This window comes from Puntigrus tetrazona, chromosome 22 (genome assembly GCF_018831695.1).
Source record: "Puntigrus tetrazona isolate hp1 chromosome 22, ASM1883169v1, whole genome shotgun sequence".
Taxonomy (NCBI): domain Eukaryota; kingdom Metazoa; phylum Chordata; class Actinopteri; order Cypriniformes; family Cyprinidae; genus Puntigrus; species Puntigrus tetrazona.
This window is the reverse complement of record NC_056720.1, coordinates 12,028,339-12,044,312: the sequence shown is the minus strand read 5'-3', so window position 1 is coordinate 12,044,312 and position 15,974 is coordinate 12,028,339. Positions and strand designations below refer to the sequence as shown.

Below are 15,974 nucleotides of genomic sequence, written 5' to 3'. Positions count from 1 at the left end.
GACGTAATTTTTTAATTTATGTGTATGTGGAATTGCACCACATGACATTTTACACTAAACCTATTTATTTTGATTTGTCATAAAAATATAAATTCAGGGGTTTTAATGGATCTATAACATGTGCTTTTCATGCATGTTGGTTACACCACAATTTTAATTTAAGTTATTATTATATATTTAAATTAAATTAAATATATAAAATTAAAAATGTATTATTATTATTATTATTATTTATTTTTTTACAAATATTATGAATTGCTAAATTATATGTATCATTATGCTTTTGTGGGGTTGCAAACACAACATTTTACAACCTGATCTAAGCTTCCCTAAACGTTTTTTAATGTATTATTATTATTTTTTTTTTACAATAATTTTTGCATTGTATTATTTATTCAAAAATATGATTTACATCTTCTTTTTTTTTTTTTTTTTTGTGGAGCTGCACCACATGACATTTTCTAACCTGAACTAACCTAATCAAGATGTGCTGACCTTTACGCACATTCATGAGGGTCTAAATGGGTCTATGATGCATATTGGTTGCACCAAAAAAGGTTTTACTTTTAAAAGAAATATTATGAATTAATTCATAAATATGAATGTCTTTGATCCGTGTTGGTTGCACCACATGACTTTTATTTGACAAACAACATTTTTAAAACTATTAAAAAGTTTATAAAAATAAATATTTCTGGTGGTACATTTCTTTGTGGAGATTCATTATAGGTTCGCCATAAGGTAGCACCAGAACATATTGACTAGAGACACCAAAGACCTTGCAGAACTTCAGCACTTGCCCTCTGACATCAGGCAGTTAAACTCCAGGTTCTAATCATAACTTTTATTTTCAAAGCAGGTAAAGCTAGTTACTCATTATCTTTATGTTTGCAAAAGGATTCCTTTGTGTAACTTCTTCAATGCTAATAAAACAGAAAACAAAGAGTAATGAAACGGCCTGGCCATCTCATTTGACTCTTATTTCCATCCGTGCTCTAATACAGTTTGGCCCTGTTTACGTCTGTAGATTACTGAAAAACCCAAAACATGCAAAGCTGTAATTTGCTTATCAGCTATTTTAGCAAGGAACATGTGTATTTACATCTCTAAAAATATGGAGAAACAGCCTATGCTTTTCGCACACGAGTGGCCAGGGAGGAGGGGGAGGGTTCGACGAGGCTTCCTCTTTGTGGTCCTGTTGGTGACACGAGCCCTTAGCAACCGTCGCAGGGCATAAAAAGCAGAGCCGGATACGCAGAAGGGAAACCTGTAGAGCACCAAGTGCAGCATGATCACTAGCAGGAGCGCACGGCTGTGGATTCCTGGGCAATAAGCCCTCGCTCTACCATGCCTGGCCTAATCCCACAACCTCTCCCAACACATTTCAACATGGACAGAGACGACTGCAGAAGAAACAAGACCTTGTAAGTGTGATCCTCAGGCATTTGCACTCAACTATCAGCACAAGGGAACCTATTGTGAGTCCCAGCATGCTTTAGCGTAGGTTTGCATGTGTGAAGCGTAAAATGCCGACAACCAAGCTGACTTTCTCTCCGTAGAGGAAAGAACCTCATGTGCCGACTAAAGTGTATGTTCACCAGTTCATCTGCTCCTGAGAGGTAAGGAGAAAGCGACACACATATATGGACACCAGGTCCGAAATAGTTCAAACAAGAATTATTGCTTCTAATCCAGTTACGGTCAACTAATCAAACCCGTCTGATCTCAGCAGGCTAAGTTTAGAAGACACCCAACAATGGTCCCAGTCTCTGGAGCGACTCCTCGGTTCCAAATGTAAGTCTTTTTGGAAGCTATTTTTGGCTTTGCATGGCTGTGGCCCGGCGAAAACTAAAACACGAGTAAATTAAAGAGGTGCTGGTTTACATTTGCGTCGTGTGTTTTGACGCGCACCCGCATTCGTTTCCCTCCAGATGGCCTGGCCACATTCCGCACCTTTCTGAAATCGGAGTTCAGCGACGAGAACATCGAATTCTGGCTGACGTGTGAGGACTACAAGAAGATAACGTCGTCCTACAAGATGAGCTCCAAGGCGAGGAAAATCTTCGAACAATTCGTCGAAGCAGAATCTCCGAAAGAGGTAGAGGATGCTCCCTGTCACTATAAAAATGTCTGTTGTGTTGTGATACGCTTTTATTTTCTCTATATTTGTATGACAGGAATTGTATACTTTTTATATTTAAATCATTTCAGACAGCTTCTGTTCAATAACGCTAAATCATCCAACCATATATACGCCGTAGCTACATAATGCAATATAAAATTATTTAATGAATTGAAAACAAGTATATTTGTAATGAATTTGCATGTATATACAGGAGTAATGTAAAAATAATATTAATTTATTATAAATACCTTCATATTGGCTTTATATGTTTATGTAGTAGTCAAACTATTTAATCAAAATTATTAAAATATAATAAAAATGTAAATTAATTATTATTATTAAATTTGAATAAATTCATATGAATTCATATGTATATAGAGTTGTAAGATAATGTAATTTTCATTCATTACAAGTTAATTTGTAAGGATTTGTTTGTTATATTCATTGAAAATAAGTATATTTGTATCAGGTTTGTCTGCACTTTCAGAAGTAAAATAATAAATAATATAATATAAATGTACCATGTCATTATTATACAATATAATAATTAAAAAAATAATCATTCATCATAAATATATTTATATTGACTTTATATGTATATTTAGTAACAGTAACATTTAATATAAAATAATTACAAATAATAATGTTAAATATTTAATAATTCATTCAAGTACATTTGTGTTACATTTGTATGCACTGTATACACTTAATATAATAAAAAATAGATTGCTGAAGTCTACAGCAGAGCTGAGTTTACAGCTGATTCATACTTGGACAGATTATAGGGTCACTAGGGCCATATCCTTGGGGCCACTAACTGTCAGGGGCAGAGGAGCCTGAGCCCTGGAAAATATTATCTGGTACTAGCCTCTTCAAAGCACAAACTAATGCTTTTTTTTTTACTACTGTCTCACGACATAGTTTTGCATGCTTTTGAAGTAATTTCCCATTGTATGGACAACATCACAATCATTCACTTCCAGTGTATGCACAGTATTAATGGCTCTCATTTGCATTGCAGATAAACATCGACTATCACACGAGGGAGGAGATCAAGAGGAAAGTGAAGAGTCCGACGCCGCAGTGTTTCGATGAGGCTCAGAAGATCGTTTACGGACTGATGGAACGCGACTCTTACCCCAGATTTCTACGGTCTGAGATGTACAAGGCCCTTCTTGAGTCCCTCGCGGCAGACAATGCTCAAAGATGACTCTATGGATATATCACACCAAAGCTAAAACTGGAACGGTCTGGTCTTGTGTGCAGGACCAGAGCCCCAAAGCTTGTGCCCCCGCCATGTGGATCAGACCCCAAAAGACCTCTGAGACTAGAAGGAGACCATATGGAGCAATGGTTGGAAACTTGCAATTGATATCAAAGTCCAACATGTTACTGAAGCGCCATGAGTGTTTCTTAACTAAGGGTGCTTCCTGTGTAGATAAGCACCCAGCTCCTTCAAGCCCATCCGGTGGTTTGTGGGCACAACACTATTTTCTTTTCCTGGCACTTCCAAAGGATCTTTAAGAACTGCTTTACCATGTCCTACAATGACTTAAGCAACGAAATGTAACTTCAGCCTATTGGTTGGTTTGGACAATTTTGTGAGAGGAACTTGACATATCCTATTTCGACATCGGTGCCTCATTGCCACACAGATGTATAACATTAAAGAAAGTGTGACTTTATTACCTACTTGAGAGGTCAAGTTCAAAAATAAATAACAAAAAAATAAATAGAAATACATATATTATATGAACAGTTGTAGCATGTGTGCCACACACAAAAACTGTAGGCATTACTTGTAATGTTATGAAGTTTAATTTAAACAATGTTTTTTTTATTTATTAGCCACAGCCACTGGTTGGATGTTGTTATTTTGGTGACAATAAAATAAAGATTAGACACTGTTGAACTTTTGACTCTTTTACTTTACCTTTTTGTCTGTGGTTTGCTTTATATAATTAATTCAAACTGATTTCAGACTTTTCCAGCCGATAACCGATAAATGTTAGATATTATTTTCCAAAAAACGTTCAAACACAATAAAATGTTAAACCTTTCCTATAAACGTCAACTTTCCCTTAAGTTTTTGATATCTAAATCTTGCACTATATGGAAAAACATAATCGCGATATATACCGATAAATAAAAGAATAAACAATATGGAGTCAATACATCGTATATATCAATTGAAATCGCAATTTTGTCTTGTTTGAAGGATGTTGCTTTCACTGGTATAAAATACTACAGACACTACCGATACTTTATAAAACACCAATACATCATTAAATGTGAACTTACCAGCTACTCTCATTTAATTAATATAGGAATTATACTTTTCTAACCCTTTGGCCGACAGGTCCCATGACTACATAGTGAAACAATTACCTTTGAAAAAGGAACAGATGAGTTTCAGTTCCCACAGAACAGGGAATTAAGAAAGAAAGACTTCATAAGCGCCAGAGAAGTGTGCATTGCAGCGGCTGCTGAAAAGTCATGAGATCTTGCAACTCGCACATTTCTGCTATTGCATGTCTAACGTTGCTAACCTAGTTTATGACGCAAACCTTCCTCTGTGAGACTTGCCATTTAGTAGACACTTCACATTAATTGCAGGGATTGTCCCGCTGGAGAAACTCGAATGTGTTGGTCAAGGGCACATGGCTAACAAAGCAGAACTGTGACCGGAAAAAAAATGACTCCTTTTAGGGATTTAAGTCTTCAGCCATTTGTTCAATGGTTTCTCGCACGGAACGCTAATGCCTAATTTAGTTTGTGATTAATTTTTCAAGCTTTAAATATAGAGCTGTACGCTAGGTATGTCAATTTATAGTTAATCTGGAATGCTAATTGTGCCATATCTAAGAAAAAAGATTTTCCTGAGATTTGGATATGCTAGAATATGGTTCAATGATTCAATTCACAAATAGTAGCTTGTTAGCCTATTAGCATCAAACAGGGTACCGGAACATTTGTACATTCCTTTTTAACAAAGCTTATAATAGCTAATATAGCAAATCGGCTCATTAAGGGAAATGTATATAAATAATTACAATTAATTATGATGAATTGCACATATTTACATTGGCTGCCAGCAGTAACTGTGGCTTTATTTTTCCACAAAAATTTTATAAACTAAACGCTAACTCGCATAAGTGAACAGAAAAGTATACTGTACAGTTATACAGTAAACTCATACTGTAATGTGTCGTGGTTGTATTAAATTGTCTTGACAAATGATTTAAAATAATAATTCTTTAAATGGAGACCTCCACAGACAGGGTATTGAAGCACAAATACATAATTGGGAATAATTAGGTGGGGACTAATTAACTAATAATCACAACAACAAGGACAGGAACAGGAAGGACCAAATAAGGGTAAACAGAAAGACAGGGCACAACATCAAACACGACACACATGTAACACAGCGACCGATGTGGATACTGGGATTCGGAAGGCTGCAGTGGAACTGGTGGAAAGGAGGAGCCTGACAGAGTCAGAGAGATGAGACGGGATGAGACGAAGCTGGAGGAATGGAATCCTGAGGTGGCGGATGGTCGACAACTGACCAAGGTGGAGCTGAAGGGAAGAGGGAGCTTGGTGGAGCAGGTGGACTGCGGGACCACGGCAAAGAGGAGGGAACCAGCGGGAACTCTGGAATGAGGCAAGGAGCCTTAAACTCGGGGGCACTGGTACTTGTGACTTCGGGGAGGCAGGTGTTTCTAGGCTGAAGCCAGAAACAGTGCTAGGAGGAAATGAGTGACCGGATCTATTGGCAAAGTATGTGGAGGCAGACGGGGAACGGCTCGTTCCTGAGGGAATTCTTTGACTTCTTCTGCTTCAAACTCAGAACAGTATAGCCAAAGGACAAGATTTATCAGCTCGATCAAGGGATAATCACACCTATGAATATCACAGTGGATAGTGTCCTCGTCCAGCCCCAGCAGAAAATATGTGCCCAGAAATGAGTCGTGCCAACTTACCTTGTTGGAAATCACAAGGATTTCCTCCACATAACTCTCCAATGTTCGCCAACTCTGCCGCAGATGCCAGGGCCTGTCCTCGACCATGTTCATGGTGTAGATTGATCCTTCTGTAACATGTTGTGGTTGTAGCCAATCCTCTCGACAAAGGATTTAACAAATGATTATTTTAATACGGGAACTTAGCATCAACACACATAGTATATTAGTTAACATCACGGACTGACAAGAAGGAACTCAACAGACAGAAGAACAGAGGTGGGGAATAATTAGCTAATAAATACAAAAACAAGGACAAGAACAGGAAGGACCAAATAAGGGCAAATAGAAAGACATGGCACAACATCAAACACAACACACACGTGTAACAACATACATGGGGAAAGAACAGAGAACACTTGAAAAGCAGGAAAAGCACAGAATGAAGCAGAATGAAAAGAGTTAACCATCCGTAAACCATCAGCACCATTTATAATGGGGTCTTTAAACTAATACTAAACCTCGGTTTTGTTTAGTTAAATGTGCGATACTATGCCTCGTTGGTTTACGGTGCAGATGCAGTCTCGGATGAAAGTCTTAATGATTCCACGGTTTTGGACTTGCACTTCTTGGTTTGAAGAGTGATGAATTCCAAAGATGTCCTGACTTGGAAGTTTCTTTCTAAGGTAGAAGGTGAAAAGAGCTAAGAGATCTGCTAAGATTCGAGCATCCTTGGTTGAATGGAAAGTCAATGCCACAAGGCCTGATGCAAAACTTAAAAATTACCTCATCTTGTCGGTGTCTCAAAGAACGACAGACAATGCTGGGTTGAGGCCCACCAGGCACGTTTGCGCTCTGGGTCTTGGTCACCAGAAGATGAGAAGCTGATGAAAGACCAGTGTTCAGAATAAAAAACCTAGCAGTTCATTGAAGTAAAGCCTTTTTGAGCTATGTTGAGGTCACACCTTCTAAAGGCCTGTCATGGCTTTTTTGAGGTATAAGCTGCATTTCGGGGGAAGGGGACTGTCATAGTTGCACTTTTAGTGGACCTTTGGTTGAGTAAAAAAGGGCATAAAAGATTATTTGTTAAGTATAACAATAGGTGTGCATCTGATTTGATCAAATGCTACACTAATATAACACTTTTCTTTGAAGATGACCAAGAGCTTTACAAGTGTGCAATCTACTGCAAACCTGGTCAGAGGATTCCTAAGGTGAACTTAACTAACATGTTGGACATGCTCGAACATATGGCTGCTTTATTGCTTTTCATTTTTTAATAGTAGCTTGTTAGCATCTTGAATTTACAAAGAACTCAGCAGTATGTTTAATATGTAGATCTAAATTATGTTGTAGAATATAATATTATATGCAATTTATATTGTAGACATGACTAAAAATGGTAATTGTGTTTTAGGAAAGACAACTGAAGATCTGTACTTTGTTATGATTTTGAGCTAATAGCTAGCATAAAACTTTGTTCAAAGATTACCAGAAGAGTTTTACAGGGAGTGAAAACCACTACAACCTTGGTCAAGAAGACTACCAGACATGAACTTTTGGTTAGCAAGTTGGACATGCTGGGGATTGGTCGATTTATTTCTTTAAATTCATAAATATTAGATTGTTAGCCTGATAGCATATTATAAATTTAGGAACAAAGCTAATAACTAGCATAAAACAGTCATTCAAAGACAACCAAAAGAGCTTTTTGAGAGGTGAAAACTGCTACAAACTTTGTCAGAAGCCGTCCAGAGTTTAACTTATTAGTTAACAAGCGGGATATGCTAGAACACGGTTGATTTATTGCTTTCAGTTTGCAAATAGTGGCTTGTTAGCATCTTGTGTTTACAAAGAACAGAAGTTTTATGTAGAAGAACTTGTGCTAATCACAGACATGCCTACAAATCAGTAGAACAAACTGTACAGCTGGACGCTTGTGCTTTTACGTGTCTCGAACTTCTCGCAAAGACACATCCCTGTTGAAAAAAAACAGCATATGCTGGTTAGGTATGTTTTGAAGCTGGGGTGCTGGTTTAAGTTTTTTCTGGTCCTTTTTTCATACCTAAACAGCATATGCAGTTTTTTTCAGCTGGGATAAAGCATGAAGGTTATGATAAGTTCACTAAAAAGCTGCCTCTTTATGGCAAAAACACTGTGCACCCTCAACAAAAAAAAAGCGCTCTTGTTTTCAAGCTAAGGTACTTTTGGAGTCCCCCATGAGTACAGCAGATGTGTCACTGCTGGGAAATACCACGTGCGTAAAGCTTTCGGACTATCGTCTATTCGAACGGAAACTTGGCAACAATCTCGCCGCGAACCACTTAAGAAGCTCACTGATATTTACAGTCTGAACACCATAACAGACGATAAGTCTTTTAAAAACACTGAGTCTGACATCTGCAAAGCTGGACGATATGGACGAGGTCATAAAAATGGACTTTATATGGAGCAGTTCATTTGGTAGGCTCCTAGCGTGTCCTTTTTTGCAAAAAACGGCTTCTGATCGCCCGAGGTTTACTTAAAAAACCTAATATTCATTTTTACAATGACAGTATGAAAACAAATAGGAAATGGTTCCAAAAAAGTCATTGCGTTGAAAATTACATTAGATGTGGAAAATGTGGAAAGACACCATTTAAGGTGCATTCTTCTAAAAGCGAGGACCTTACAACCTTATCGCACAAAAAAAAAAAAAAAACCTTTCTGCGAAATGTTAAAAATTCAACTGTATCGCTTTTGTAAGTTATGGAAACTTCAGCTTTGTCAATTTTTAATGGTCCCATGTCTATGCAAATCGAGCTCTTTTCCATATCCTCTTTAGCACTGTATAAGGCCCTGACCTAATCATGTACACATATCTCTATTTGCATCTCATTGACTAAATGAATGGAAACATGCATAGTTATGATGACACACCGTGACAGGAACAAACCGCTCTATTTGTGCTGTTCAGGGATGTGTTGTCTTTCCATCACCTGCGTCTCAAAACCAGTATTTCATGTTCATAGGGTCAGGTGAATTACACAGTGTATCATGACTTTGACAGAGGCATACTTCATATATTTTATCATCTGTGTTGTATTTTAAGACAAATGCATGTGGGTTTAAGGATTAGATATATAATTTCTAATATATATTGTCTATATATATTTGTACATAATAATATATTGGTATATATATTAATACTTAGCTCTCTCTCTCTCTCTCTCTCTCTCTCTCTATATATATATATATATATATATATATATATATATATATATATATAGGGTGTGATAGGGTAAAGCTTAGGAAAACTTTGTTCTTTGATAAATGATCATGATGAATGATAAAGAATCTCACGATAAATTTGTCTTTTCAGGCAAGTAGGTGTCATGCCATGAAATGTTTTAATACAGCGGAAAATGTATCAACAAAACAGAGCTTTTTTAATGTTATTCTAAGGCGCTCCAACCGGATCACATTTTCGTTAATCATTTTATATAATATAAAACGTTATATTATATAACTATACTATATTATAAAAGTATTTAAACACATTTAAAATTTTTAAGAATATTTATATTAATTTATATTATATTACATATGATATAATATTATAATTATATAATTTTTATACATCAACAACAATACTACACAACATATTCTGACTATACTATATACTATAAAACTATTATTGTAAAAACATCTCAAATTTATATATATACTGTGTGTATATATATATATATATATATATATATACATTAATAAACAAAAACACACACACACACACACACACACACACACACACACACACACACACACACACACACATATATATATATATATATATATATATATATATATATATATTACAATTTGTATAATACACATATTACACTTTTTATTTTATATTTACATTACATTTTAGGCCATAAAAAATGTATATTGAAATATGTTTTATTTGTGTGTGCATATAACCATATAAATACTACTACATACACCATACACCTATCATAAAAGAATAAATATTACAACTATCATTAAAAAATGTCTTTAATGACACCACCTTTATATACGAAAGCGTAAAATATAAATTTTTATACATATATCATACAAATATTTACCTAATTATATTAACAATGCAATGATATAATGATATATAATTGTGTATTTATTCTATGCATATAGCCTACATACGTAACACGCACGCAGTAAAAAAAAAAAATTGTCATCCAGCATGTATTTGCAAGCAAAGAAAACCTGATCTGCGACCCGAGATGTGCTTGCATCAGAAAAGAGTTCATATTTGTCATCTATTAATGCGGTTTGTCGTGCAAATAGTTACTGTGCAGGTGTTCTACTAAATGGGTGATAAAGGGTGTTTTTGGCAAACACTAATGCATTAAGGTCAAGGATGGCTAAAAACGTGCACGTCTATGTGCAAGGCCCTTGAAAGCCGAAACACATTACGTGTGTTGATCTGCTGCTCTTTTTCTTCGGGAAATCTGAAATCCTTCAACCGATGCGTTGAACATCCTGTATCAGTTTAGCCTGATGCTTACAGTCTGAAGCAAAAAAAAAAAAATGGCACGAGATTCCAAGTGTTTTCAGTGGTTTGAATCACATCCAAAGTAATTAAAACCGAGCGACAATGTAAACGTTTCAGCCATTTTTAGAAATGAGTTTCTATAAATAGAGCATTCCTTTCCACAAATAGAAGCATGTGGAATGCTGGCTGGGAACAAACCAGTTTGTTTAGTACTTCGTGTCGGAGAAGGATGTTGCGTTAACATCCTCAAGTTACAGACGTGACTCAGAACTATTCATCTCGAAACGCACGTTCTTATTCTTTCTTTTTACTACATTGTACATTACGAAATGAAAACATCATCAAAATGATCTATCTATCTATCTATCTAGAGACACATACAAACAAATGTATATATAACACAAGAAAATTGTAAAAAGTTGTATTGTGTATATTATGCATGCACACACACACACACACACACACACACACACACATATATATGGAATACAATAGAATTAAAATTTATAAAAGAAAATGCATAAAAGGTATAAATCATATTTTTTAAATATATACTGCAGGTACTGCTGTATACAATGTATACAAAAACTTGTGGATGTGGATGTAGCTTGACAGCACTAAATATGTATATAAATATATATATATTAATATATAACTAATATATATATATATATATATATATATATATATATATATATATATATATATATATATATATGCATACATAAAAAGAATTTATATACAAGAATAACTGTATAAAACAACTATATATAGTAAATAATATAGTAAATACTTTTATATATATACACACACACACCTTATATTTTTATATTCAATTTTACATCATACAAATTTGCATTGACAATGTTATTATTTTCTCCTTTATACTATTTTGTGTATAATAAAAAAACAGGAATAAAAATAGTTTTGTTTATCCCATTTTAAATATATATATATATATATATATATATATATATATATATATATATATATATATATATATATATATATATATATATATTCTATTATATATTCTATATTATATTTAAATCCTTATACAGTAGTTCAGCACATGCATATATAGATATATAAAATATTAAACAAATTTGAATATTAAAAGTATATCAAATATACAATAACCTGAACTTCAAAACATTTAAAAAATACATATATAGCGTATATTACAACCGCGTTTTAATGCCTTCCAAGTCAAAAGTTCATCAGAAAGAGCTGCAGTGCTGCTCCAGCCAGATCTCAGACGATGATGCAGACGACCAATCAGACGCGTCCCCTGCCGATAAAGCCCCGCCCACACACTACGGCTCTCGGTGGTATAAAAGTCCCGCACCGCAAGACGCGCACGTTTCGGTTCAATTGATGGCGATGGATAGATTGGCAAAAATGAGAAAGTCCTCAGCAGGTTCGAGCACGGAGCGTTTGATGTACTGCAGGACCCCCGACACGACCACGGCACAGAACAACATCAGGTGAGGCTCCACTTTAACACCTTTTAACACGCTTTATTCCGGGGAGTTCACCTGGGGTCGCTAACTCCTGCCGATTACGATGAACAGACAAACAAACTGGAGATCGAGGATGCTTTTCAAGACCTTTCCCGTCAGAGAATCACGGCACACCCCTCCACAGAGGAAACCATACGGGTGAGCTTTCAGAAACTTTAATGACTTATCATTTGCATAAATCACTATTATTGTGCGTAACCAAGCGGGATCATAGATTTTTTTAAAAAAGGTATTAAATTAAAATCTAAATATAATTGCTTAAAGTGAGATTTAATTTTAATATTATGATTAAATTAAAATGAAATAACTTTTCCCTCTTTATTTTCCCACAGGCCAACTACTGAAGAAGTGACCGAATGGGCGCAGTCTCTGGACAACTTACTGAGCAGCAAATGTAAATATTATTTCTATTTATGAATTTCATGTTCATCTTCCATCATTTTAAGATGTTTTATTCTTTTTTTTTTTATTCTTTTTTAATTTCTTTGTTATAATTTGCAAAACTATATATTATTACAATATTTATTGTAACAGTCATACGGTAATTATCAAGTTTTATGATTAATTTGGTCATTTTAACTTTTTATTGTTTCATAATTTATATTATATGTAAATAATAAAATAATATAGAATTTATAAAAATATAGAATTTAAAATAAACAACACCCCCAACACACACACATAAATATACTAGCGCTATCAAACAATTAATTGCATCCAAAATAGATATATAAAAATATATATATATTTATATATATATATATATATATATATATATATATATATATATATATATATATTATATATTTTTTTTTTTTTACATATACTGTATGTGTAATGTGTTAATAAACATACATAGTATACACACATACATTATACAAACAAAAACTTTTATTCTGGATGCGATTGATCTCAATATCACACACATACATTATATATATATTAGTGTATATATAAGTTGGAAATACTACAAATTATTTGACGCCAACTGATGCAATGAACATTTCATATTTCAGATGGGCTAACTGCTCTGCGGCTGTTCATGAAGTCCGAACACTGTGAGGAGAATATCGAGTTCTGGATGGCCTGTGAAGAGTTCAGAAAGATCAGGTCAAGATCCAAACTCAAATCCAGGGCAAAAGCCATATACGACCAGTTCATCAGGGCAGATTCTCCAAAAGAGGTGAGGTGTAGTCCGCGCTCGTCGCTGCTCATTAAGCCTCTCCGCACGTTCTCAATCCTTTCACTTCTTCCTTCCAGCTCAACCTGGACTTCTACACAAAGGAGACCCTGCACCAGAGCCTCCTGATCCTGACACAGTCCAGTTTCAAAGCCGCCCAGAACAGAGTGTACTTCCTGATGGAGCACAACTCGTACCCTCGCTTCCTGGACTCCGAGCTCTATCGGCAGCTCTGGAGAATCGCTGAAGGAGAGCGATAGTTCATGCAGTGACTGAGACACTAGGATTTCATTTTGCATATTTTGCACAGATTTGTAAATAGTCTGTATTGGTATTGAGTGTTCACACAGCGTCGTACCCATGTTTTGAAGTTTACTTGTAGGTCTTTTTTTATGATTTTTGCTTTTCAATGAAAAAGCATGAGAATAAATGTGGATAAAGTTATTTCAATTGTCATTCCGTTACTTTCTGAATTTTAGGGGCACTACTTTTAATAAATAAATAAACAAAAATAAGCAAAAAGTTTATACATTTTTATCGACTGATTTATTTTTTACATTAAATTTATCTAGCACTCAGTGAAAGTCAATCTCTAAAAACGCTAATCATAATAATAATAAAAATGCAAACAAATTCTGATTAAATAATATTAATTCATCATTCCATTACACTATCATTTTTTTTTCTTCAAAGTTTAATAAAACAGATTATTAGAGTATGTTTTGTAGGTAAACACAGTTTTATTCTTTCTACTTCAATATTTAATTTAAATTAATGTTACTTTAATTTATATTATTTAGTAGTTATTGGAATTGTTTCTGCATTATTTATGTCTTACCTAAATTTCTGATTTATTTGGGGAGAAATATGCAACCAAAAATTATGTATATAAAATATATAATGTAAAATGTTACGCACACACATAGTATATTCTGAAAATGTTTACAGGTATTTATATTACGTTTATATGTATATTCATAAAATGTATATTATATATATATATAAACAAAACATATACATACATATATATATATATATATATATATATATATATATATATATATATATATATATATGTGTGTATATATGTGCATATATATGTGTATGTATATATATATATAGGTGTATATATATGTATGTATATATATATATGTGTATATGTACACATATGTATACACACACACACACACACACATATATGTATGTATGTATGTATGTATGTATATATATATATATATATATATATATATATATATGTATATATGTATATATATATATATATATATATATATATATATATATATATATATATATATATATATATATATATATATATATATATATATATATATATATATATATTATGTCTGTAATTGTTAAAGTTGGTCAGGGTATCTATAGGAACTTTTAATTAGTAATTCATGACTTCCTGTTTCCCTGGGGTATATATTTGACGTGACACAGAGGCCTAATTCTCTTTCCCACTTGTCAACATGGTAAAGACAAGAGAACACACCATTCAAGTGAGGCAGATGTGTGTCAAGCAATGGCTAAAAGAAAATAGCCACTCGCCTTACCTTGCAAGCATCTACAGTCAGAGCAATCATTAAGACAAACAAGGCTGGAAGAGGTCCCAAGTTTATCATGCCTCAACTCACAGTGAGGAGGATGGTAAGAGAAGGAAAAAAAAAATTCCTAAATCACAGAACTGCATCAAAGAGTGGCATCTTGGGGTCACAGAGTCTCCGTAACAACCATCAGACGTCTCTCTACAAGGAACAAGTCTTTTCTCACTACCACGTCTGGAGTGTGTCCAGCGGTACTGGGGCTTCAACTGGGATCGTGTGCTTTGGTCAGAGGAGACTGAGAGAGCTTTTTGGCAACGAACGCTCTAAACGGGTCTGGCGTAAAACAAAAGATGAGTATGCCGAAAAGCACCTCATGCCCACCGCGAAGTACGGTGGAGGATCCGTTTCTCTTCCGAAGGCCCTGAGAAGCTTGTTAGGGTACACGGCGTTATGAACGCTGTGAACTACCAGGACACTTTAAGTACAAACCTGATGGCCAGAAAGCTGAAGAGGGGTCGTCGTTGCGTCTTTCAGCAGGATAATGATCCAAAACATGTGGCAAAATCTACCCAAAAGTGGTTCAGCGGTCACAAACTCAAGGTTCTCCCATGACCATCTCAGTCCCCAGACCTCAACCCAATCGAAAACCCGCGGGGCGAGCGAAAGAGGAGAGAGCTTAAGAGAGGACCCAGGACACTGGATGATTAGAAAGACTGTTCAAAGATACCTCTCTCTGTTCATTAATCTTGTGAAATGTTATAGGGGGAGTTTAAGTGCTGTCTTGTTGGCAAAAAGGGGCTTGTACAAAGTATTAACATCAGGGGTGCCAATAATTATGGGACACATGATAAAATAATTTTTTTTCTAAATGTGTGGGGTGTTTTCCCCCCTGAAGTAACATGGGGATAATTTTTAGACGCCCACATCTTAAACAGGGGTGCCAATAATTCTGGAGGTCACTGTGTATATGCATATGCATGTTTACCACTTCAAAATATTTTCTCTTTAAAAATAATTCATGCTAAATGTCAAATAAACTATTTATATGGCACATTATAATTTTGTGCTGTCTAAATTCATTT

At 34.7% G+C, this 15,974-nt stretch overlaps 2 protein-coding genes across 3 annotated transcripts; both read left to right on the top strand.

Moving 5' to 3' along the window:
- Positions 1 to 1,245: 1,245 nt before the first annotated feature.
- Positions 1,246 to 4,037, top strand: si:ch211-117l17.5 (regulator of G-protein signaling 21). 2 transcript variants are annotated; one of them, XM_043223915.1, is made up of 5 exons: positions 1,246 to 1,424; positions 1,560 to 1,619; positions 1,733 to 1,794; positions 1,932 to 2,098; positions 3,147 to 4,037. In XM_043223915.1, exons 1-5 carry the CDS (start codon positions 1,348 to 1,350, stop codon positions 3,333 to 3,335), a joined length of 555 nt encoding a protein of 184 aa, XP_043079850.1. In that variant the 5' UTR covers positions 1,246 to 1,347; the 3' UTR covers positions 3,336 to 4,037. The 2 variants fall into 2 exon arrangements, with proteins under 2 accessions (XP_043079850.1, XP_043079849.1); XM_043223914.1 differs by having other exon boundaries at positions 1,248 to 1,424; positions 1,730 to 1,794.
- A 7,913-nt stretch (positions 4,038 to 11,950) lies between these two features.
- Positions 11,951 to 13,851, top strand: rgs2 (regulator of G protein signaling 2). The gene is made up of 5 exons (XM_043222317.1): positions 11,951 to 12,108; positions 12,196 to 12,282; positions 12,477 to 12,538; positions 13,161 to 13,327; positions 13,405 to 13,851. Exons 1-5 carry the CDS (start codon positions 11,999 to 12,001, stop codon positions 13,582 to 13,584), a joined length of 606 nt encoding a protein of 201 aa, XP_043078252.1. The 5' UTR covers positions 11,951 to 11,998; the 3' UTR covers positions 13,585 to 13,851.
- Positions 13,852 to 15,974: the final 2,123 nt, after the last annotated feature.